Raw genomic sequence first — 23,194 nt, 5'->3', positions numbered from 1 at the left:
CAGGTAACTGGGGAGGCTGAGCCACAGGGCCCTATAGTACACCTAGCACAGAAAGCCACGCTATCGACACAGCGAAGCATAAAAAATGCAGAGACAAAGAAACAGGACACAAATGACAGAAATGGAGGAAAGCGAACGACTGGATATAGAGTTCAAAACCACACTTTTAAGGTTTTTCAAGAATTTTCTAGAAACCGCTGATAAACTTAATGAGACCCTCAAGAAATCTAGTGAGACCCTCGAGGTTGCGATAAAGGACCAAGTAGAAATTAAGCATACACTGACTGAAATAAAGAATATTATACAGAGTTCCAACAGCAGACTAAAGGATCGCAAGAATCAAGTCAAAGATTTGAAATATGAAGAAGCAAAAAACACCCAACCAGAAAAGCAAAATGAAAAAAGAATCCAAAAATACGAAGATAGTGTAAGGAGCCTCTGGGACAGCTTCAAGTGTACCAACATCCTAATTATAGGGGTGCCAGAAGAAGAGAGAGAGAACAAGATATTGAAAACCTATTTGTTTTTTTCTTTTGTTTTTTTAAATATTTTATTGATTTTTTTATAGAGAAGAAGGGAGAGGGATAGAGAGTTAGAAACATTGCTGAGAGAGATCAATCAGCTGCCCCCTGCACGCCCCCTACTGGGGATGTGCCAGCAACCAAGGTACATGCCCTTGACCGGAATCGAACCTGGGACCTTTCAGTTCGCAGGCTGATGCTCTATCCACTGAGCCAAACCGGTTCAGCTGAAAACCTATTTGAAGAAATAATGACAGAAAACTTCCCCTACCTGGTGAAAGAAATAGACTTACAAGTCCAGGAAGCACAGAGAACCCCAAACAAAAGGAATCCAAAGAGGACCACACCAGGACACATCATAATTAAAATGCCAAGAGCAAAAGACAAAGAGAGAATCTTAAAAGCAGCAAGAGAAAGAAACTCAGTTACCTACAAGGGAGTACCCATACGACTGTCAGCTGATTTCTCAACAGAAACCATGCAGGCCAGAAGGAAGTGGCAAGAAATATTCAGAGTGATGAATACCAAGAACCTACAACCAAGATTACTTTATCCAGCAAAGCTATCATTCAGAATTGAAGGTCAGATAAAGAGCTTCACAGATAAGGAAAAGCTAAAGGAGTTCATCACCACCAAACCAGCATTATATGAAATGCTGAAAGGTATCCTTTAAGAAGAAGAAGAAGAAGGTACAGATACAAATTATGAACAACAAATACACATCTATCAACAAGTGAATCTAAAAATCAACTGAATAAATAATCTGATGAAGAGAATAAACTGGTGATTATAATAGAATCAGGGGCATAGAAAGGGAGTGGACTGACTATTCTTGGGGGGGGTAAGGGGCATGGGGGATGCGGGAAGAGACTGGACAAAAATCATGCACCTATAGATGAGGACAGTGGGGTGGGAGGGGTGTAAGGGCGAAGGGGGGGGGGTGGGAACCGGGTGGAGGGGAGCTATGGGGGGAAAAAGAGGAACAACTGTAATAATCTGAACAATAAAGATTTAATTAAAAAATTTTTTCCAAAATTTATTCCAAGTTTGTCCACTCTGTGCATCTTCAATAGTAAAGACTAAGTCAATAACCCACGTTTCCACAGCTCCTAACCATCAACTCTCCCTTGTATCACTTAGATACTCTAAGTACTTCTCCCCCATTGTCCACAGAGCTATGCTAGTTGAATATGTATGTCACATCATCTCAAGTGCTGTTTTAAATTGGCAATGCCTTATTTCAAGTTGAAAAATATTCAAATACAGCCCTAGCTGGTTTGGCTCAATGGACAGAGCATCGGCCTGCGGACCAAAGGGTCCTGGGTTCGATTCTGATCAAGGGTCCATACCCAGGTTGTGGGCTCAATTCCCAGTAGGGGGTATGCAGCTCAATTCCCAGTAGGGGGTATGCAGCCAACATATGACTAAAGACAAATTTAACTAGAAAACTTCAAAATAGATATGGGAAGAAAAATACTGAGCAGAGCAGGGTTGAAAGTAAACAAAATGCTTTTCTGTGTGTTTTAGTGGTTATTTTTCATGGTCAAAGTAAAAAAAAAAAGTCATGATTAAGGGACTTACACTAAGACCTGTATTAAAGTGTTTTTAGCTATACGTGGCAGTCTAAAGCTGATTCTCTCTTATCACTGATGTTTCTATCTCTCTCTCCCACCCCTTTCCTCTCTGAAATCAATAAAAATACTTAATAAATTAGTGATTAAAAAAAAGAAAAATATTCAAATACCTAATATGAGTCAAAAGGTTCTATGGTTCTCCTTCTTCTATTCTATGACTCATACAAACAAGCTTCCTTTCTATTCCACAGTAGAGCTGTTACATTTGCTGTCTTTTCTAAGGGGAAACCAGCTCCTTTTGTCAGTTGGGTCTCAGAAAGGTCTCCTGCTCTAAGCTTTCCCTGATCACCAGAACCCAGGCCAGCCCCTGCCAATTCTGCCCTACTGTCCCATCCCCACATATTACCAATTGAAATAATCTTGTTAATTTATTTAATGGATGTTCATTGAAATGAATCAGGGAATTAACCACATGAAATATACATATAGCCCGACTGGAATGGTTCTGTGGTTAAGCACCTACCTATGAACCATGAGGTCACGGTTTAATTCCCAGTCAGGGTATATGCCTGGGTTGTGGGCTCGATCCCCTGTTGGGAGTGTGCAGGAGACAGCTGATCAATGATTCTCTCTCATCATAGATGTTTCTATCTCTCTCTCCCTCTCCCTTCCTCTCTGAAATCAATAAAATATATTAAAATATTAAAATATATACATACATAACTTTGAAACAGCATGAAGACTTGAAGAGAAAAAATTTGGAAGACACAGTACTTTTGTCCTCTGCTTGCTCATGTCTCCCAGCAACTCAGGTACTACCGCTCAGCCCAGTGCCAAATGATTTCCACACAGTCATCCTGAAGATAATGTCTGTATATCCAATTCCCCAGCCAGGCACTCAAGCAGAACCCCACAACCATCCCCAACTTCATTCACCAACTCCACACAATTTTACTAGGCCATAAAAACATGTTTTGCTTAAAATGTTTTGATATAATTACTAAGACAAGTGCAGAAAACAATAACTTCAAACCCTCAATTGGTTGAATGAACGATATTAGAAAAAAAGTCAGATATCAGTTACCTTTAATATATTTGTGAACAAATATTGGTGATAGCATTTTAAACATATCAATGACTCAGAAAGATCATAACTGATTTTGAGTCTCTGCTGACCTAATTGGTCAGAGGGGCTTGGTTTAGGAGGAAAGGGGATGGGGGGCAAGGGGAGGAAGAAAAGGGAGGGAGACTGGAGGGGAACCAAAGCCCAGGATTCTTCTGAAGATGGGCAACCTCCACAGCTGTTCCAGAGGATGGGAGTCTGGGGTAGATCCGGCTTTGGCAAACTCAGCAGAACCTTTAGGGTGCACATAGACACGGGGTGTCCAGTGGGTGAAGCTCATTGGCCACACCGGAGTTAGCAGAGTCCAAGAACATTCCAGGGTCTGGGAGGAACAATAAACTATGGCGAACTTGTTAAATCCCAGGGACTCAGCCTGTCCAAAGGCAACAGGGGAACTCTCACGCAAGACCAGTGACTTACAAACTTGCTCACAGCTCTGAGATGTAAATGTGGCCAGGCTCAATGAATCTCCACACAAAAGAACATGGAGAACAAACGTAGGCGTCCCCTGGGTTTAGGGGACGGGAGCACAGCAGCACCCAAAAGCCACCTTAGGATGCTGGGACCAGCAGTGCTGGGCTGTCCATGGAGGGTTTGTCCTCAGGCACAGGCTGGGCTTTGGGTTCCGGAGCTGTGCGCACTGCGCCCACTAGGCGGCGCCTCTTAGCCGGGACCTGAACAATGGACTCTTGAGTCCCCTGTTCCCGAGGACGACCACCACCACCGCGACCCCGACCGCGACCCCGACCGCGACCGCGACCGCGACCGCGACCACGTGTGCCAGTTGGCTGGAGATCCTGGGCAGATGGGCCCGAGGTTGGCTGTGAGGATGGGTCGGGCTTTGAGGAGCAGAGGGCCGTGGCAGCCGCGGGCTGGGCAGCAGAGGCAGAACCCCGGCCTAACGAGGGGCGCAGGCATGGCTGGCACACAAGGGCCCGGCTGCCACGGTGGCCGCGGGACCCACGACCCCTGCCCACTGATCGAGGGGTGTTCGTGGCCTGATGGGGCTGGAGGTGCCTCAGGCCCAGCGCAGATCTCCAGGCCGCCCGGCCCTCCCTCCAGATGCTCAACTCCTGGCTTCCCGGCGCCGTGGACTCCACGTGGTCCACAACGGTCTGGTCCTGCCCGCGTTTCCACAGCTCATAGCGCTCGGGCTGCAGGATGCGCACGAACACGTCCATGGAAAAGCTCACCCGGGCCTCCCCGCAGCTGCACTGAGAGGCCACTTTGCCATAGTCGATCCATCGCGGGGTGGCAAAGTTGATGGCCTCCGCACAGTTGAAGCCATGGTTGAAGCCAGCGTGGTAGCCATAGGGAAAGGTCACCATGAACTCTCCAGCCTCCTGAGTGATGCGGCTGAACGGGACCCCGTTCTCCTTGAGGACAGTGGGCGAGATGAGGGCCACCTTGTGCCGCAGGAAGGCCTCGCAGCCCCGAGAGCTGCCCGGGAAAAGCTCCCTGGCCAGGCGCTCCAGGCGCGGGCCGTGCTCTGGGGGCACCGCGTACCACGTTTTGGGCTCCCCGAAGTGCAGGTAGTTGATGCTGTAAAGGTCCATGTCCTCCGTGTGCCAAGCGAAGGTGGTCTTCCACATGCCAAAGTACAGGTAGGGGGTGTTGACGCCTTCGATGACAACCCCACACTCCTGCTCCAGCAGGTCCTGGATGGTGCCCAGGTGGCCAAGGTTCCATTGTTTAGTGTTGGCGTCAAACAAGGAGCCACTGATGTCAGCGCCATATATGGGCGAGTCGTACAGGCGCGTTTTCCAGTATTTCCGCTCCAGATCCTCAAAGTCCAAGTGTGGTGGAGTCTGATACTGTGCACTGTTTGCCAACAGGCGATACTCGCCCACTGTCATGGCCCTCTTCTTTTTGTGGTATTGAATGAACACACCTGCTCGCCCAGACGCCACCTGCTGGAGGGGAGTGGCTATCACCATGTCATTGACATCATCGTAGGTCTGTCTGGCTTTCCATTCCTTGGGTGGAATGATCTTAGCCAGGCCAGCTCGGTGAGCACCTTGGGATTCTATGGAAGCAATATATTTATCGAAATCATTAAACTCTTCTTTGGTTGGATAAAATATCATTATGTTACAATTTGGATTCTGGGCACAATTAGCCTTAGACTTTATAGCTTCCATCAATAAGCAAACTCCAAAGATTTTAAGTATGTTAGATAGCTGAGGACGCTGAAAAAAACGCTTTTTCAAAAATGGATTTGAATATCTCTGAGGTAGGAGGAGCTTATGTGATAAGTCATCAAGCTATTATGACTTTTATGCAAACTAGATGGTAATGTTTATTAGGCCTGCTGATTCACCAGGAGACTCCACTCCTGTGATACTCCTCAGTTGGCTGTCCTCTGGAGAGCTACTGATTATGAAGTCCTAGCTGTGGTATACCAAGTGTAGTGTCTTCTGATCAGTCTATAAAGCAAAACCTGAAAGAAAAAATACAAAAAGTTAAAAAATTAAAATTTAGAAAAAGTTATTGGAGAACTACAAATAAAATACCACCATGGGATATTATTGAAAACTCCACGAAAGGCTACCATTTTATAACTTTACAATATAAGAGACGGTGCGGATGTGGAACAATTGGAATTTTTATACCTCAGTAGAGAGAAGGGAAATCATTACATTCACTTTGGAAAACGATTTGGATACTATCTATTAAAATTGAGCATATGCATTGTGTAAAAGAGAACATATACAAGTGCTATGATCCAACTGTTATCACATGCAAGGAAATGTGTCCAGCTGTTCACTGAAAGTCACATTCCAGAATGTTCATAACTACACTATTTCTAGTAGCCAAATACTAGGAACAACTCAAATGTCCATCACAGCAGAATGGGTAAATATATTGTGGTGTAGTCATACAATGGAATACAGTGTATCAATTAAGATAAACAAAAACTACATTTAAATAAAGGAATAATTTTATAAGCATAACAATGAGCAAAATTATGCATACTTAAAATAAGGTAATCTATGTTAGAAGTCAGAGTGATTACCTTTGGAAAAGAAAGAGGCTGTGAGACCCCTTACCTTTGCGGTTAAAAGGGGTCTCTGGAGTGATGTTAATATTCTGTTCTGGACCTCAGTGCTAGTTACACAGCCATCAAAATAGCTAATGTGATAATTCATCAAGCTATTATGACTTTCATATATTGACATATGTTTATTTAAAAATAGAGTTTAGGCCTGGCTGGTGTTGCTCAGTGGTTGAACATTGACTTATGAACCAGGAGGGTCAAGGTTCAATTCTGGTCAGGGCACATGCCTGGATTTCGGACTTGATCCCCAGTAGGGGGAGTGAAGGAGCCAGCTGACCAATGATTCTCTCTCATCACTGATCTTTCCCTTTCCCTTCCTCTCTGAAATCAATAAAAGTATATATTTTTTAAAATAGAGTTTAGGGTGAAAAGCATTCAAGAACAGTAAGAGACATATTTCATTATATTAAAAGTAAAAGGATGCATGATTGAAAATAAATGAACTGAACATTCAATTGAAGGGAAGAAGAGTATAGAAATAACAAAAATAAAGATGTTGCTGAAACCGGTTTGGCTCAGTGGATAGAGCGTCGGCCTGTGGACTGAAAGGTCCCAGGTTCGATTCCGGTCAAGGGCATGTACCTGGGTTGTGGGCACATTTCCAGTAGGAGATGTGCAGGAGGCAGCTGATCGATGTTTCTAACTCTCTATCTCTCTCCCTTCCTCTCTGTAAAAAATCAATAAAATATATTTTTTAAAAAATAAAAAATAAATAGAAAATAAAGATGTTATTAATGAAAGATAATACATGCAAAACAGAGATGATGACCAAAATGTTCTTTGAAGAGACTAATAAAAGCAACAAATCTGAGCAACACTGATCAAGAGAAAGGAGAGAAGGTAAAAATAAACAATATTAGGAACTGAATAGTACACTAAGCTAGTAATATAATAAGGAATTTCTAAAATCTCAAAGGACAGCCCTAGTTGTCTTGGCTCAGTGCATAGAGAGCATTGGCCTGCAGACTGAGGGGTCCTGGGTTCGATTCCGGCCAAGGACACATGCCCAGGTTGCAGGCTCAATCCCTAGTGGGGGCGTGCAGGAGGCAGCCAATGGATGATTGTCTCTCATCATTGATGTTTCTATCTCTCTCCCCCTTTCCCTGCCTCTCTGAAATCAATGAAAATATATTTTAAAAATAAAATAAAATCTCAAATGACAATGTTTGCAATTTGACATCAAAATTTTGAAAAGAGAACAGGACAATTTTCTAGAGAGGAAATATATCCAAAATGAACCCAAGAAAAAACGGAAACCTTGAATACCTCAGTATAAAAATCTGGTTTAAAATATGACACCTAAAAACTCATTTTTCACATCATTTTATAGGTGAGTCTAACAAATTTTAAAGAAACTGCTAAGTCTTATTATGCAAGTTCTTTCAACGTACAGAAAATTGGGAGAGCTACTAAGAGGTTTGATAGCAAAATCAGAAAAGGACAACAGAAAATAACGCTACGGGCCATTTTTATAAGTGTAAACGAAAGCATGCTAAATAGAATACTATCTAATCAAATACACCAATATATTGAAAGAATACTACATCATAACCAAATAGGATATATCCCAGAACTGCAAGGATAATTAAATATCAGTAAATCGAATGATCTAATTCAGAGTGTTAATGAAGGAAGTGAACATTTTCATCTTGTAGGTACCAAAAAAGTACTTAATGAAATTCAACATCCATTCATGAGTTTAAAATTCTCTAGTTATAAAACATTAAGTGTTGGGGTCCAGCCCCAACAGGTCCAGGGATTCCCCAAGGTGTGGACGGAGTCAGAGAGGAAGGACTGACACGGAGGCAGTGTTCAGGTGATCATCATTGCGAGGTTCCTCCTAGCCAGGTTCTTCCCTTTATTGTCCTCTTACATTTTATTTATACTATTTGATCTTAACCCTATCCATTCTATTCCAAAGGTCAGGGGTTTCTTATCTCCATTCCAAGGTTACTCTATTGTTCTATTAAGCTACAAGGAAGTAACTGAAGGAGATTATTCTAAGTAAAGATTATGTAGCTTAAGCATGATTGTTCGTAGTTAAAGTGATTAACTACCCCTCTGGCACTTAGTTAAAGGGTTTACTGATAAAAATCCTCACCTGGGGAAACAACCTTTCTTGGAGAGGTGACCTTGGTTAAAACACATAGCGCTTAAGAAGGGGAGCAGCCCTGACTGGTTTGGCTCAGTGGATTGAGCGTTGGCCTGCGGACTCAAGGGTCCCAGGTTCGATCCCTGTCAAGGGCATGTACCTTGGTTGTGGGCACATCCCCAGTGGGGAGTGTGCAGGAGGCAGCTGATCGATGTTTCTCTCTCATTGATGTTTCTAACTCTCTTGTCCCTCTCCCTTCCTCTCTGTGAAAAAAATCAATAAAATATATTAAAAAAAAGAAGGGGAGCAAACATTAAGAACACTATGCCATATATGCCAGGTCCCTTGAAACATAAACTGTGCAGAAGTTTTTTCCCTGCAGTGACTTCGTCAAGCAGCAAGGGTGGATCGGCTTCCAGCAATTAAGAAAAACCACACAATGCAATTTACCGATGAGGTATCATAGAACTTTATTAATTGATGTCACCAATAAATTTAATTCAAAAGGAAAAAAGACTTCTATAAGGTACAGGGTTTCATGTAAAAAATAAATAGCGGGCCCTAGCCAGTTTGGTTCAATGAATAGAGCCTGTGGACCAAAGGATCCCGGGTTCAATTCCAGTCAAGGGCACATACCTCGTTGCAGGCTCCTCCCAGGCCAGGGCCCTGGTGGGGCTCATGCAGGAGACAACCAATTAATGTGCTTCTCTCACATCTATATTTCTCTTTCTTTCCTTTCCTCTTCCACTCTCTCTAAAAATCAATGGAAAAATATCCTCAGGTGAGGACTTAAAAATACATACATACATACATACATACATACATAGCATTGGCCCTTGTGGTTCAGTGGATTGAGTGCTGACCCATGTACCAAGGGATCACTTATTTGATTCCCTGTCAGGGCACAGGATCCCCAGTGGTGGGCATGCAGGAAGCAGCCAATCAATGTTTCTCTCTCTCTCGTCCTCTCCTATCTAAAAATTAACAAAAGCATATTTAAGAAAAAATAAATAGCATGTAACACTTTATTTTAATCCTCACCGAACGATATTTTTCCATTGCTTTTAGATAGAGTGGAAGGGAGGTGGAGGGAGTGAGAGGAGAAATAGACACATCAGTTGGTTGCCTCCCACATGCGCCCCTACTGGCTGGGAATCAAGCCTGCAACCGAAACCAAGGTACAGGTTCTTGACCTGGAATGGAACCCACCACCCTATGAAGCCGGGGGAGTGGAGGGAAGGGGGCATGCTCTAACCACTGAGTAACTGACCAAGGGGCAAGTATCATACTTAATAGTAAAACCAAAGAAATATTCTCATCAAAGTTAAAAAGATACATCAGCAAACTATTTCATTAATGCAATCTCAAGTGGTCTCTTAATACCTGCTTGCTAATCCTCTTACAATCTCCCAATTTCTCAGGTTTTCCATTCTCCAAATATGCTATTTCACCTTCCCCTCTAAAACTTTCAGAACACCTCCTCCATCTAGTTAGAATCCTTCAAATGTCCTTGAAGTCTCTACATGATCTGGTCCACCATTACCTTGTGACTTTACCTCTTCCTGCTCCACCCCTTGCCTCTCAATTTCAACCATCTTCCTGTGTCTCAAATAAGCCTGGTATTCTGCTCAATGGTCTTTGCACACAGGCAACTCTCTTACCTTCTTAGCCTCAGCTCAAATATCACCTTCTCGGAAAGATCTCCTCTGATGGCCTTGTTTTCTCTCAAGAAAACGTCTCCAAATAAAACATGTATTGATGATCAGAGTCCATGAGTGTCTCTTGAAATTCTAGTCAGATCCGCCCCACCCTAATTATATTATCCCTAGTCCACTTACAATGGAATCCAATCAACTATATAAGCTTCTCTTCCAACTGAACCACCCTCCCTTGTTCTAGTAAACAACTTATTTTCAATCTTATCACAAAACATGGGTATTTTACTTAATTTTTTTTCTTACAAGAAAATATAGGAGAGAAAGGACTGCCATCCCTCAACAAGTCTGAAATATTTTTTCTTTTTACTCTTTTTGAAATCATATTTTTTTAAATAAAAACAATTTATAAGCGTAAACAAACAGCTTCCTCCACAGTCAGAGCTACAGTGACTGGGGGAGTCACTAAGAACTTGGAGGGGTTAATGCCCAGGTCCCTAGTACAAGTAAAATCACTTAGCCTCACCAGTCAGGAGGCTCAGACATACCTACTCCTATCTTCAATTGGTGCATGAAATCAGACACTTTCTAGGTATTGTGAAGCCACTTGAATTCGCCCTATAAACTTGTTGGAAATGTCTGAGTTACTGGCTCTGAATAAATTCCCCAAAGTTTGCCAGAAACCAGGAACAAATCCAAGTTTTGGGGGTCTACACATTTCAGGGCCCACTTAGGAACACAAAGATTTCTCTGGGAAAGCTGCCAGAAATGGAGGAAATGTAGTGCAGTGCCGCTCGCACAATTTCCCGACACAAAACATTATTAGCATTCAGGGCTGCCGAAGATCATGGTGAGGAGCCCCCAGAAGGGGGCAACCCCCTTCCCTTTAGAAATCAAGGCATTTCATCTTCCTCACCCTGCAGTCTCCCCATCAAGACTACAAATATCAGCTTGCCTGCCTGCCATTGCTCAAAATAATAGAAAACGCCCCCATCTCCATAGTCCCCTAGAATCTTGGTGCCGGAGATCCATTCAGACAAGAGAATTCTGGGGCTAAGTCCCAATCCTCCACTACCCCCACACCTAGGGAGGCCATTACAATTTGGCTTCTTTGACCAAACATAAATCCTTTTTCCTTTGGGTCTGGGGTCAGCGGGCAGAAATAGCCAAGGAAGGGCTTGCTCTCTGTAACCACCTGCTTGTGGCTTCTAAGAGTGTTCCAATCCGATGTTTGCGGCTGACCTGAATGCTAATGGCAGGGGCCTTTGAGAGCAGTGGCTCTTGGCATCTCTGCCCCACTTGAACCTCCCTGCACCAGTGAATCTGCAGAAGGTGAGATAAGGAGGACCACTACACTCCTCTCATTTTCCAAGTTTAATGTATAGGATGAATGGAGGGTTACAACTGGTGAAACAATCTCTAGGTCTCTAAAGAACAGTGTTTCTCAACCTGTGAGTCGTGACCCCTTTGGGGGTCGAACGACCCTTTCACAGGGGTCGCCTGAGACCATCGGAAAACACATATATAATTACATATTGTTTTTGTGATTAATCACTATAATTATGTTCAATTTGTAACAATGAAATTGGGGGTCACCACAACATGAGGAACTGTATTAAGGGGTCGCGGCATTAGGAAGGTTGAGAACCACTGATATAGAACTTATTGCTCATAAAGGGGGGTGATGGAGGGGAAGAGGATGACAATCTGGTTCATCCTTGAGGGAGCATGACAAATTCAATTAATTTAGATTCTAAAAATTGGGTGGTCGCCGAAACTGGTTTGGCTCAGTGGATAGAGCCTTGGCCTGCGGACTGAGGGGTCCCGGGTTCGATTCCGGTCAAGGGGATGTACCTGGGTTGCGGGCACATCCCCAGTGGGAGATGTGCAGGAGGCAGCTGATCGATGTTTCTCTCTCATCGATGTTTCTAACTATCTCTCTCCCTTCCTCTCTATAAAAAATCAATAAAATATATATAAAAAATTTTTTAAAAAATGGGTGGAAATAACATCACTCTCCCTATTCCAGATACACCTGATGAACACTCTGGGATAGATTAGGATGAAGGAGCAGCATTGCCCAAAAATAACCCTAGGTGTCCACCCTGGAATGCCTGAACAATGGGCTAGCCCAGAGCCCTGACAAGTTGGATGGGAAGTGCTCATGCTCAGCTTCCCACGGGAATAATGGCTTCCTTCCCATTACTGGAGGACTATATCACCCAAAATGACCCAAGGTCCCCAGCTGTCTCCTAAAGTACAGGGCCTCTGGCTCTCCCAGACAACTGTTTTCCTCTTCTCACATTCTCCTTTCCAAATTTCTTTTCCTTTTTAGTCCTTAAATTCTACCCCTTCTTAAATGAACTTGATTTGATCCCTTATCTTCTTTTATTGACTCAACAAAATACCACCTCTTCCTAACCTCCTCTAGTTCTCTCTTAGCACTTACCATTTTTACCTTAGATAATGTGAACAGCTAGAATCACCTTTATTTAGCACTTAATCTTTGCCAGGCCCTTTAATAAACACTTTTATACAGTTTCTTATTCAAACTTTATAACTAGTCAATGAAGTTCATACTATCATTATCACCTTCATGGAGGAAGAAAGTGAGGTGTAGAAAAATGTGTATTAAACTCAATAATTTGTGTTTGCAATCTCCTAGTTATCTCTCTACTTGTCTCATCTTCCATATAAAAGTATTTTGAGCCCAGCCGGTGTGGCTCAATGGTTGAAGGTTGACCTATGAACCAGGAGGTCACAGTTCGATTCCCTTTAATACAGTTCTTCATGTTGTGGTGACCCCCAAGCATAAAAATTATTTTCATTGCTACTTCATAACTGTAATTTTGCTACTGTTATGAATCGTAATGTAAATATCTCATATGCAGGATGTATTTTCATTGTTACAAATTAAACATAATTAAAGCATAGTGATTAATCACAAAAACAATATGTAATTATATATGTGTTTTCCGATGGTCTTGTGGGTCTTGGGCCCTGTGACCCACAGGTTGAGAACCGCTGCCTTATACTGTTCAAGGATTGTAGTCAATTAAATAATCACTATCCTCTTTGTCTCTCTTAAATCATCAGTCTTCAGTCTCTTTGTTGATTTAAGCTACTGTCTTCTCTCACGTCCCAAACATTTAAGCTACTGTCTTCTCTCACCTCCCTTTCAATACCAAACATGTGGAAATATAAATGACAACAGTTTACATTCACAAACCCATTTCCTCATCTCTACACCCCAAGAGGCATCCTGTGCTCTCCTTACCTTCCTTACGGAGGAATCCACGGAGCCAGCTTGCCTTCCTCTCCTCCTCTACAGCTGTCACCACCCAAACGAGACCTTTAAGTTCTACAAGTGACAAGATTACCAGTGTCACGTGATAGTCTCCCATCTCATGCTGATTTTTTTTAAATCTCAGATATTCTACAACCCCCTGGCAATGTCAAGGAGACATCTGATTGGTGGAGTTGCTCTTACATTAGTCAGGGCAAAGCAGAGGTACAAATCCTCAGTTCATCCTAGCTTGATGTTTATGTCGGTGGCCAGAGCTGTTTTATGTCTGGGACATATAAAAAATTCTACAATGATTTTACTATAAATTCTTTATGTGTTTTTCTGGAATACATAATCAAATATTTCATTCTTTCTATCTGAAAACTTGATCTGAAGAAATGAAAAAAAAAGTGAAAGTTTAGGGGAGCTAGATATGAGAAACTTACAAACCATGTAAGGGCCTTTCCCCTAAGAAATAATAACATGCTGCCCAGCCACATGGCTCAGTGGTTGAGCATCAACCTATGAACCAGGAGGTCACAGTTCAATCCCCAGTAAGGATACATGCCCAGGTTGTGGGCTCGATCTCCAATGTGGGGGGAGGAGGGTGTGCAGAAGGCAGCCAATCAATGATTCTCATCATTGATGTTTCTATCTCTTCTCCCTTCCTCTCTGAAATCAATAAAAATATTTTTTAAAAAGAATAACATGCTGACTATGAATATCACACAAGCTCTCATTTCTTACTGAATTATTAATATACAATTAAAATAAGCATTGAGTTTGTGGGGTTTTTTATAAACTAAATTATTTCCTTTCTACATTTCTAAGGATTCTAGAAAGAATGAAGCATATACATAATTCTTCAGATATTGGGCCTCAAAGGAAATATTCTGATTTTGTGTGATTCTATGCTCGGAACTGGCCAGGAACAATGACAATGCCCTTCAGTGCTTCGCACAAATCAGTCACTTCTCTGAGAGACTTGGTCTAAAATGGTTGCTTTTACTGTGAGACTGCCTTCTGCTTCTTTTGTTAGGGGTGGGAGGGAGAAATAGAATAGTGGAGAGTAGCTATGGTTATAAGAAATATTATTCATGCTCTGCAAGCTGTGATTGTTTTGTTCTGATTAAAGAAAGCATATTTTGATCTTGGTCAGAATTGTAAACCTGGGACTGGGAGTTAACCTGCAAATGTGGTCCATTCTCCTCATCCCAGAACTGCCTATTATCATGCAAAGACTAACAATCTTGTTGCCAAAACAATGGAGTCCCAGAAACACCGCCCTTTGCAACCTCTCAATCTGATTACCTGTAATCTGTAACCATTTTATCCATTTTTATTCCCTTTGCCTACTTCCCCATGCCTGAAATACCCATTTTTATTCTACATACCTATTCTTTTTTTTAAATAATATATTTTATTGATTTTTTACAGAGAGGGAGGGAGAGAGAGTTAGAAACATCGATGAAAGAGAAACATCGATTAACTGCCTCCTGCACATGTCTTACTGGGGATGTGCCCGCAACCAAGGTACATGCCCTTGACCGGAATCGAACCCGGGACCCCTGAGTCCGCAGGCCGATGCTCTATCTACTGAGCCAAACCGGTGCTGGCCATACCTATTCTTATTCCTTTTGCCTACTTCCCCATGTAATCTTTGTCCTTCTATCCCAGTGGTTCTCAACCTTCCTAATGCCTCGACCCTTTAATACAGTTCCTCATGTTGTGGTGACCCCAACCATAAAATGATTTTCGTTGGTACTCCATAACTGTAATTTTGCTACTGTTTTGAATTGTAATGTAAGTATCTGATATGCAGGATGTATTTTCATTGTTACAAATTGAACATAATTAAAGCATAGTGATTAATCACAAAAACTATGTAATTATATATGTGTTTTCCGATGGTCTTAGGCAACCCCTGTGAAAGGGTTGTTCGACCCCAAAAGGTACCCCGCTGGTATAAAGAAGCCTGACAGTTCTGACAATTGAAAAGTGTGTTGTTATCAGAGTGATTAAAAAACATCTGGTTTCATAAACTTGATGGGTTTCCAGAAAATAGTAAGTCTTTCTCCTATGTCTTTTAAAAATAATTCCTCCAAGCCCGGCCGGTGTGGTTCAGTGGTTGAGCGTCAACCTATGAACCAGGAGATCACAGTTCGATTCTTGGTCAGGGCACATGCCCAGGTTGTGGGGCTTGATCCCCATTGGGGGTGTTCAGGAGGCAGCCAATCGATGATTCTCAACATTGATATTTCTATCTCTCTCTCCCTTCCTCTCTGAAATCAATAAAAATATATTTAAATAATAATTTCTCCACAATCCTCTCCATCCTAGGATCATGCCCACACGTTTCCCTTCCCCCTCTTCTTCTCTCTCAGGCGTGCATCTCCTAAACTCTATTTTTAAAAATGTTTTTATTGAATTTTAGAGAGAGGGAGGGAGACAGAGAAACATTGATGAGAGAGAAACATCATTAGTCAGCTGCCTCCTGCATGACCCCCACTGGGGATGGAGCTCACAACCTGGTCATGTGCCCTGACTGGGAATCGAACCATGACATGCTGGTTCATGGGTCCATGCTCAACCAATGAGCCACAGTGGCTGGGCTATACTTCTTTAATTTTATTTAAAATGTTCTGACATGTATTTCAATGTTTTATGTTATTGAATCTCTTTTCCTTTATAATATTCTTCTTGGCTTTATGTTTAGAAAGTTACTTCCCCATCCAAAGGCAGATAAATATTATCTTATAGTTTTTCTTTTATATGTTAATTATACCTTTAATTGTGAGTTTAACTTTACTTTTAATTCTGACTGGGTGTTTTTGTTTTATTAACTTTTTTTTTTTTTTTTTTTTACTGTTTTATGGATAAGGAGTGAGGAATGAGAAAAATGTAATTTTGATTCCTAGGTCTTCATATAAGACTTGGTGTATATTTTTCTTTCTCCTACTCTCAGTTTATAAAGGCTTTTGTCTCAGTGTTCTTAAATGTTTTCAATCTCAAAATTCTGGTTCTTTAGTTTTAGGGAAACTTTTTATTTACTTCTTCCATAACTTCTACTTTTTCCTCCATACATTAACTCCTGTTATTTGGATATTGGACCATTAATTTTTGTATCTTTTCTTCTCCCAATTTCCTATTCCTTTATCACTATGTTCCAGCATCTGAAAAATGTCATTTTCCAAACCTACTATTCTCTTTTTCATTCTACCAAATTTTTAAAATATATTTTATTGATTTTTTACAGAGAGGAAGGGAGAGGGATAGAGTTAGAAACATCGATCAGCTGCTTCCTGCACACCCTCTACTGAGGATGTGCCCAAAACCAAGGTACCTGCCCTTGACTGTAATCGAACCTGGGACCATTCAGTCCGCAGGCTGACGCTCTATCCACTGAACAAAACCAGTTAGTGCTCTACCTAATTTTTATTTCCAACAGGTTATTTCTGTTCCCTTAGTTTTTTGTGTATATGTAACTTCCTTTTTCCCCTTCTTTTTTATTGTTCTGTTCTTGTTTCTTGGGTGCAATTTTTTGTGTGTGTCTCTAAAAGCACAGAAATGTCAGTGGCTTTTAAAGATCCCCCCCGCCCCCCATATGTATGGTCTGTTTCTATTTTTTAATATATTTTTATTGATTTCAGAGAGGAAGGGAGAAAGAGAGAGAGACAGAAACATCAATAATAAGAGAGAATCATTGATCAGTTGCCTCCTGCACGCTCCACACTGGGGATCGATCGAGCATGCAACTCGGGCATGTGCCCTGACCAGGAATCGCCTCCTAGTTCATAGGTCGACATTCAACCACTGAGCCATGCCGGCCAGGCCGTATGGTCTGTTTCTTCCAAATTTTTTATTCATTTTTTTTTGTTGTTTTGGTCCACCTTTCAGGTTTAAGAATTTCCTCAAATGTCTGGTAATCCTTAGTAGTTGGCTCAAATATACGAGCATAGCACAAAATACTGACTAGAACAGGGGTGGGCAAACTTTTTGACTCGAGGGCCACAATGGGTTCTTAAACTGGACCGGAGGGCCGGAACAAAAGCATGGATGGAGTGTTTGTGTGAACTAATATAAATTCAAAGTAAACATCATTACATAAAAGGGTACGGTCTTTTTTTTTTTTAGTTTTATTCATTTCAAGCGGGCCGGATCCGGCCCGCGGGCCGTAGTTTGCCCACGGCTGGACTAGAAGCTCAGGGCAAGCAGAAGGGTTCATTGCTGATGCTTCCCTGCATGGTGATCTGGCTGGGCTGTTTTCTGGTTGAACCTCTGTTCAACAGCAAAGGATCTTCCAGTCTTCCTCCTGGAGGAGACAGGCCTGGCTTCCCCATGGAAAATGGGTCCTGAAATTTCCAGTATCCAATCCAGCTTGTGAGATTCACTAAATCAACTTGCTTTCCCCATGACAGCCACATTCTCAACGGTTCCTGGAAATTCCCAGTCCACAGACCATGAAGCTTAGTCTTCTGCCAGGGTGAGAGGAGCAGTTAGCCCTGCTGCCCCAAGGGAGGGAGGGTCTAAGGCTCCACCTCTTAGACTTGAAAGAATTTATTGAAACAGACCCTCCCTAGCCTGGTTTTGATGGCCACATCCAGAGGTACTGAGTGCTATGAAATCCTGAGCCTTTGGGGTTCTGTACGGACTGGACCTTTGTGTAATTTCTTGGCTTTCCTCGCTGCCAATTTAGGATTCACCTTTTCAGGGTTTGGTAAATTAAGTTGAAAATTTTACTACTATCTTATCTCCTTTAGCATTTCTCTCTTTGTAATTTGTTTCTTAAAACAAAAATCCTGTTCCTGTAACTTCAGTGGAACTTGGAAACAAATAAGTGACTGTGTTTAAACCACCATCTTTATCTCTTTTTGTTTTCTCAAACGTATCTCTCAAGAGTTCCTTTCACAAACGCTTGGCTCCAGTAAAAGAATTCCAGTCATTTTCTCTGACTCTATGCCTTTCCTCCCTCACTTCTTTTCCTTTAAAAAAAAATTATATTTGTATTGATTTTTAGAGAGAGGAAGGAATGGGGAGAGAGAGACATTAATGTGAGAGTGAAACATCGATCAGCTGCCTCCTGCACACCCCTATCAGGGACTGAGCCCAAAACCTGGGCGTGTGCCCTGACCAGGAATCTAACCTGCAACCTTTCGGTGCACAGGGTGGCACCTAACCAACTGAGCCACCAGGCCAGGGTTCTTCTCTTTTTCTTTTAAGTTATAACCCCTGCCTTCCAGATTAATCTCCAACATGAGGTATCCTTCCCTACCAACCCTGGAGGGGGCTCAGGCAAACAGTGCTCATGGACTATGTGGATCCTGTCCTCCACAGCCCAGGAGCACCATTTGCCTGAGCCACTTATTGGGTTCCAATACAAACTGTTGAGGTGGGAGCTCTCCAGAGAATGCCTTACTTGACAGCTAGCATTCACCTCTGATGGGCACTTGTCTAAAGTAATAAATCCCTTCCGTCAGATGTGCTTGCTTCCCTCTCCATGATATCTGCCTGTTTCTGCCCCACAAGCTTCAACATTTCCTTCTTGATAAAACACATGGAAAAGAAAAGATTAAAAAGGTGATTTTTGCCCTTCCTGGTTTGGCTCAGTGGATAGAGCATCGGCTTGTGGACTGAAGGGTCCCAGGTTCGATTGCAGTCCAGGGCATATGACCAGGTTGTGGGCCGATCCCCAGTGGGGGGCATGCAGGAGGCAGCTGATCAATGATTCTGTGTCACATTGATGTTTCTCTCTCTCTCTCTCTCCCTCCCTCCCTCCCTCCCTCCCTTCCTCCCTCCCTCCCTCCCTCCCTTCCTCACCCTTCCTCTCTGAAATCAATAAAAATATATATATATTTTTTAAAAGTGATTTTTTACTGTAACCTCTGTGCCTCAAATGCCAATATTTGGTATGAACTTCGTATTTGGGAACATCGAAGAGTGTGGATATAGAGGAGAAAGACACAGGGAAGTGCCAAGTATAAACAGCATAGGTTAAATCAAGTCAAAGATTAGGGCTTGGTCTTTAAATCAGCAGTTTTCCTGTTACGTGGATACTGTGGTAGTCACAGTGCTAACGGGCAGCTAGAGGGGCAGGAGCCAGAAGTCTTCTTGAATCCCATATTTCCAAGACACAGCCACTCTACTGAGTTTTGAGACAACTTCTAACATTTTAAATACATTTCTTTTCTTAAAATATACATTTCTTTAGCAGCATGTACGCCTGCTTCTTGCACTCTCCCATAAACTACTTAGTACTCAAAAATAAACAAACAATTCCTTTGGCTTAAACTAGATGAAGTTTATAGTATGCAACTAAAGAATCCTGACCAACTCACTTCCTCTCCCTCATTTGCACTCCTCAAAGGCAATCACGCATGTATTTTAGCTGTTTCTTCTGCTTTTTCCCTCCCAATATTTCTAGACTTTTCAGTTTTAGACATTGTGGACACTCATACTATATAACACATGGATTTAGCTCTCTTATGGTCTATCCCATTACACATACCCATCCTCTCATATAGCTATATCAGATTTTTTATTAAGTCTGAATATTTACCATATAAAATTAGTCACAGCTGAATCATGTAGTTTACTATGATTATACTGCCTTTCTTTTTTAAAAATATATTTTTATTGGTTTCAGAGAGGGAGAGATAGAAACATCAATGATGAGAGAGAATCATTAATTGGCTGCCTCCTGCACACCCCCTACTGGGGATTGAGCCCGCAACCCTGGCATATGTATGCCCTTGACCAGAATCTAACCTGGGAACTTTCATTCCCAGGCCGATGCTCTAACCACTGAGCAAACCAGCTAGGGCTACACTTCCTTTCATGTATAAAGTTTTGTTTATCCTAGTTAATATTTGTCTCATTATTTCATTTGCTTGGTTTTATACATGTTAACTCATCCCAAATTCATTTCTAGTCGTGTAAATCTCTTCTAAATACATAGACCATATCAGTCCTAGCTGGATAGCTCAATTGGGTAGCCTGGATACACCAAGGTTGCGGGTTCAATCCCTGGTCAGGGCACATACAAGAATCAACCAATGAATGTATAAATAAGTCTCTTTCCCTTACCCTCTCTCTCTCAAATCAATTTAAAACATCAATAAAGCATATCCATTGCTAAATCAGATTTCTTTTTCAAGAACTATTCTTCCTGAAGCCTTCCATATGCCTACTTGATATTGGACTGGTTAATCTTTGTACAGCCTGCATCCTGGGGTTTCTATTCACGGTAACCTTGGGATCCCCTTTTCCTCTCTTACTATGTCATATCTCCTAGTTCCCCACCTCAGTCCTCTTTCCTTTGTGTTAGTGGGGCTTACCCACCAGGAGCATCCTTGGAAGCTTCATTAGAGATTATTAAGTAGCTCACAGAATCTACAGGAGAACCAGAAAATAGGGTTTGAAGACTGTGCATTCAGAAACAATGCCCAAAGTATCAAAAAATCTATTTACTGTATTAAGGTATTTAAATACCTCCACTGGTCAAAGGCATCAAAAATCCTGAGCAAGGGCCATTACTAACTAGAACCTATGCCACTGCTGCCTCTGAAAGCTCCCTCTCACCACTCTCCTCCAGGAGTAGATCCTGTGTAAAATCTACTCCCTCAATTTCTTCCAATTGAGGTCTTCCCCGGAAGTATCTGATTGAAAGAGCCTAGCCCTAGATGCTGGCTACATTAAATTCTGGCTTCAACTCTGGCGAGGCAGGGTTCCTAACGTGGCTATTTCCCCAAACACAGAAAGGAAAGTCTAAAGTTATTGGATGATCACAAATATAACTGTCTACCAGAATTTGCATGTCTGAAAATGTCTTCGTTCTACCCTTAGCTTTTCCTTCTAAATTCTGAAGATACTGTTCCACTGAACTCTAGCTTCTAGAAACCTAAAACCAATCTTTTTTTATGTGTGTGCATTCACTCTCCCTCTCCCTCCCTCTCTCTCTCTCTCTCTCTCTCTCTCTCTCTCTCTCTCTCTCTCTCTCCCTCCCCCCCCCCCCCTTGCTCTAGCAATTTGTTTTCTGATCTATTTTGTGCACCTGTTGTTTCTCTCTGGACACTTTTAGGATATTCTTTTGAGGCTTATTTTCTGAGATTTCATTACGATATGATTGGTAAGTCTTTTTTGTCAACTATTATGCTAGACCTTCAGATGTAGAAATCATGTTCTTCATTACAGTGAAATTTTCTCTTATCATTTCTTTAATATATTCCTTTCCACTATATTTTCAGTCTCTATGGTCGAATATTTAACTACTTGGACTGATCCTCTCATTTTCTTTGTCCTCCTATTTTCCAACTTTTTGTTATTTTGTTGTATTTCAAACCTCCTAGCAATTATTTTTCATTTCAACATTCTTTTGTTCTCTGAATATTCCTTTTATTATACATTTCTAATACTTTCCAGGGTCACAGATTTTCTCTTTTTTCTCTAGAAGTATTATAGAGATTTTTTAAAAAGCTTCCTTTGTTCTCAATATTGTGTTTCCTCTGAATTCACCCTTCCAGGATGTTTTCTTTCTTTCATGTAAAATACCTTCCTCATGTCCAGTCATTCTTGGCTTATGTTGAAGAGCCAGGCACTAAAGAGCTGCGTTTGCTGTGAATGAGACAGGTAAACCCCACTGAGTGTGCTCTGACGAGGGTTCAGTCATTCCTTTGGGGATGTGGGCAACTGCCAGTGTCTGAAGGTAAGCGAATAATAAAAAGACTAAATTTATGTATCTATCTGACTAGAAATTGGGGTCCAGGAATTTATGGTATCTTAAACATTAAAACCAAGAGTAAATAGAATATAAAGCAAAAACCTACATTCCAAACAGCCAGAATTGACATCTTAATACTTTTTCATATTTGCTTCAAGTGGTTTTTTTAAACAGCTTTATTGAGATATAACAAAAATTTCACCCATTTTAAGTGTACAGTTCAATGATTTTTGGTATATTTACAGCTCTGCAACCATCACCATGATTTAATTTTAGAACATTTCCATCACTCCGAGAAACCTCATGCCACTTGCAGTCACAGCCCATTTCCATGCTCAGCTCCAAACAACCACTAAGCTTTCCGTCTTTACAGATTTGCCTATTCTGGATATTTCATACATATAATCATATGTCTGGTCTTTCGTATCTGTCTTGTTATACTCAGTGTATCTTTGAGATTCACCCATGTTGTAGCATGTATCAGTATTTTGTTCCTTCTTGTCATTGAATAATATCCCATTGCTATGAATATACCACATTTTATTTATCCATTCATCAGCCGAAAACATTTGGGTTGGTTTCACATGTGGCTATTATGAATAATTGTTATGAACATTCATGTACAAGTCTATGTGGGGTCATATGGTTTTATCTATCTTGGATAGATACCTAGGAGTGAAATTACTTGGTCATATTGTAACTAGGTTTTTTGCTTTGTTTTGTTTTGTTAATCCTCACCTGAGGATATTTTTTCTATTGCTTTTTTAAAAAATATATTTTTATTGATTTCAGAGCAGAAGGGAGAGAGATAGAAACATCAATGATGAGAAAGAATCATTGATTGGCTGCCTCCTGCACACCCCCTTCTGGGGATCAGGCTGCAATCCAGGCATGAGCTCCTTGGCCAGAATCAAACCCAGGACCCTTCAGTCCCCAGGATGATGTTCTATCCACTGAGCCAAACCAGCCAGGGCTCATTGTGTTTTTTTAATAGCACTTCAAGTTGCTATGATGTCAGATCTTGTGGTTTCTAATGATGAGCACTTTCTCTTATGCTTATTGGCCATTCATATATCATTTTTGAAGAAATGTCTATTCAAAACCTTTGCTATTTCTTGAATTGTCTTACTGAGTTGCAAGAAGTAATTATATGTCCTAACTATAAGTCT

The 23,194-nt window shown here is 41.6% G+C and overlaps 1 protein-coding gene across 1 annotated transcript; it reads right to left on the bottom strand.

The window, feature by feature from the left end:
• Nucleotides 1-3,171: 3,171 nt before the first annotated feature.
• On the bottom strand, nt 3,172-5,359 carry LOC308525313 (lysine-specific demethylase 4D-like; the record flags this gene model as incomplete). Its single annotated transcript, XM_081100140.1, has 1 exon — nt 3,172-5,359. One exon carries the CDS (start codon nt 5,357-5,359, stop codon nt 3,770-3,772), a length of 1,590 nt encoding a protein of 529 aa, XP_080956266.1. The 3' UTR covers nt 3,172-3,769.
• Nucleotides 5,360-23,194: the final 17,835 nt, after the last annotated feature.

The sequence above is a fragment of the Myotis nattereri genome (assembly GCF_964212035.1).
Source record: "Myotis nattereri genome assembly, chromosome: 9".
Lineage (NCBI taxonomy): Eukaryota > Metazoa > Chordata > Mammalia > Chiroptera > Vespertilionidae > Myotis > Myotis nattereri.
Note: the sequence above shows the minus strand (reverse complement) of the source record. Positions and strands in the feature narration are given on the sequence as shown.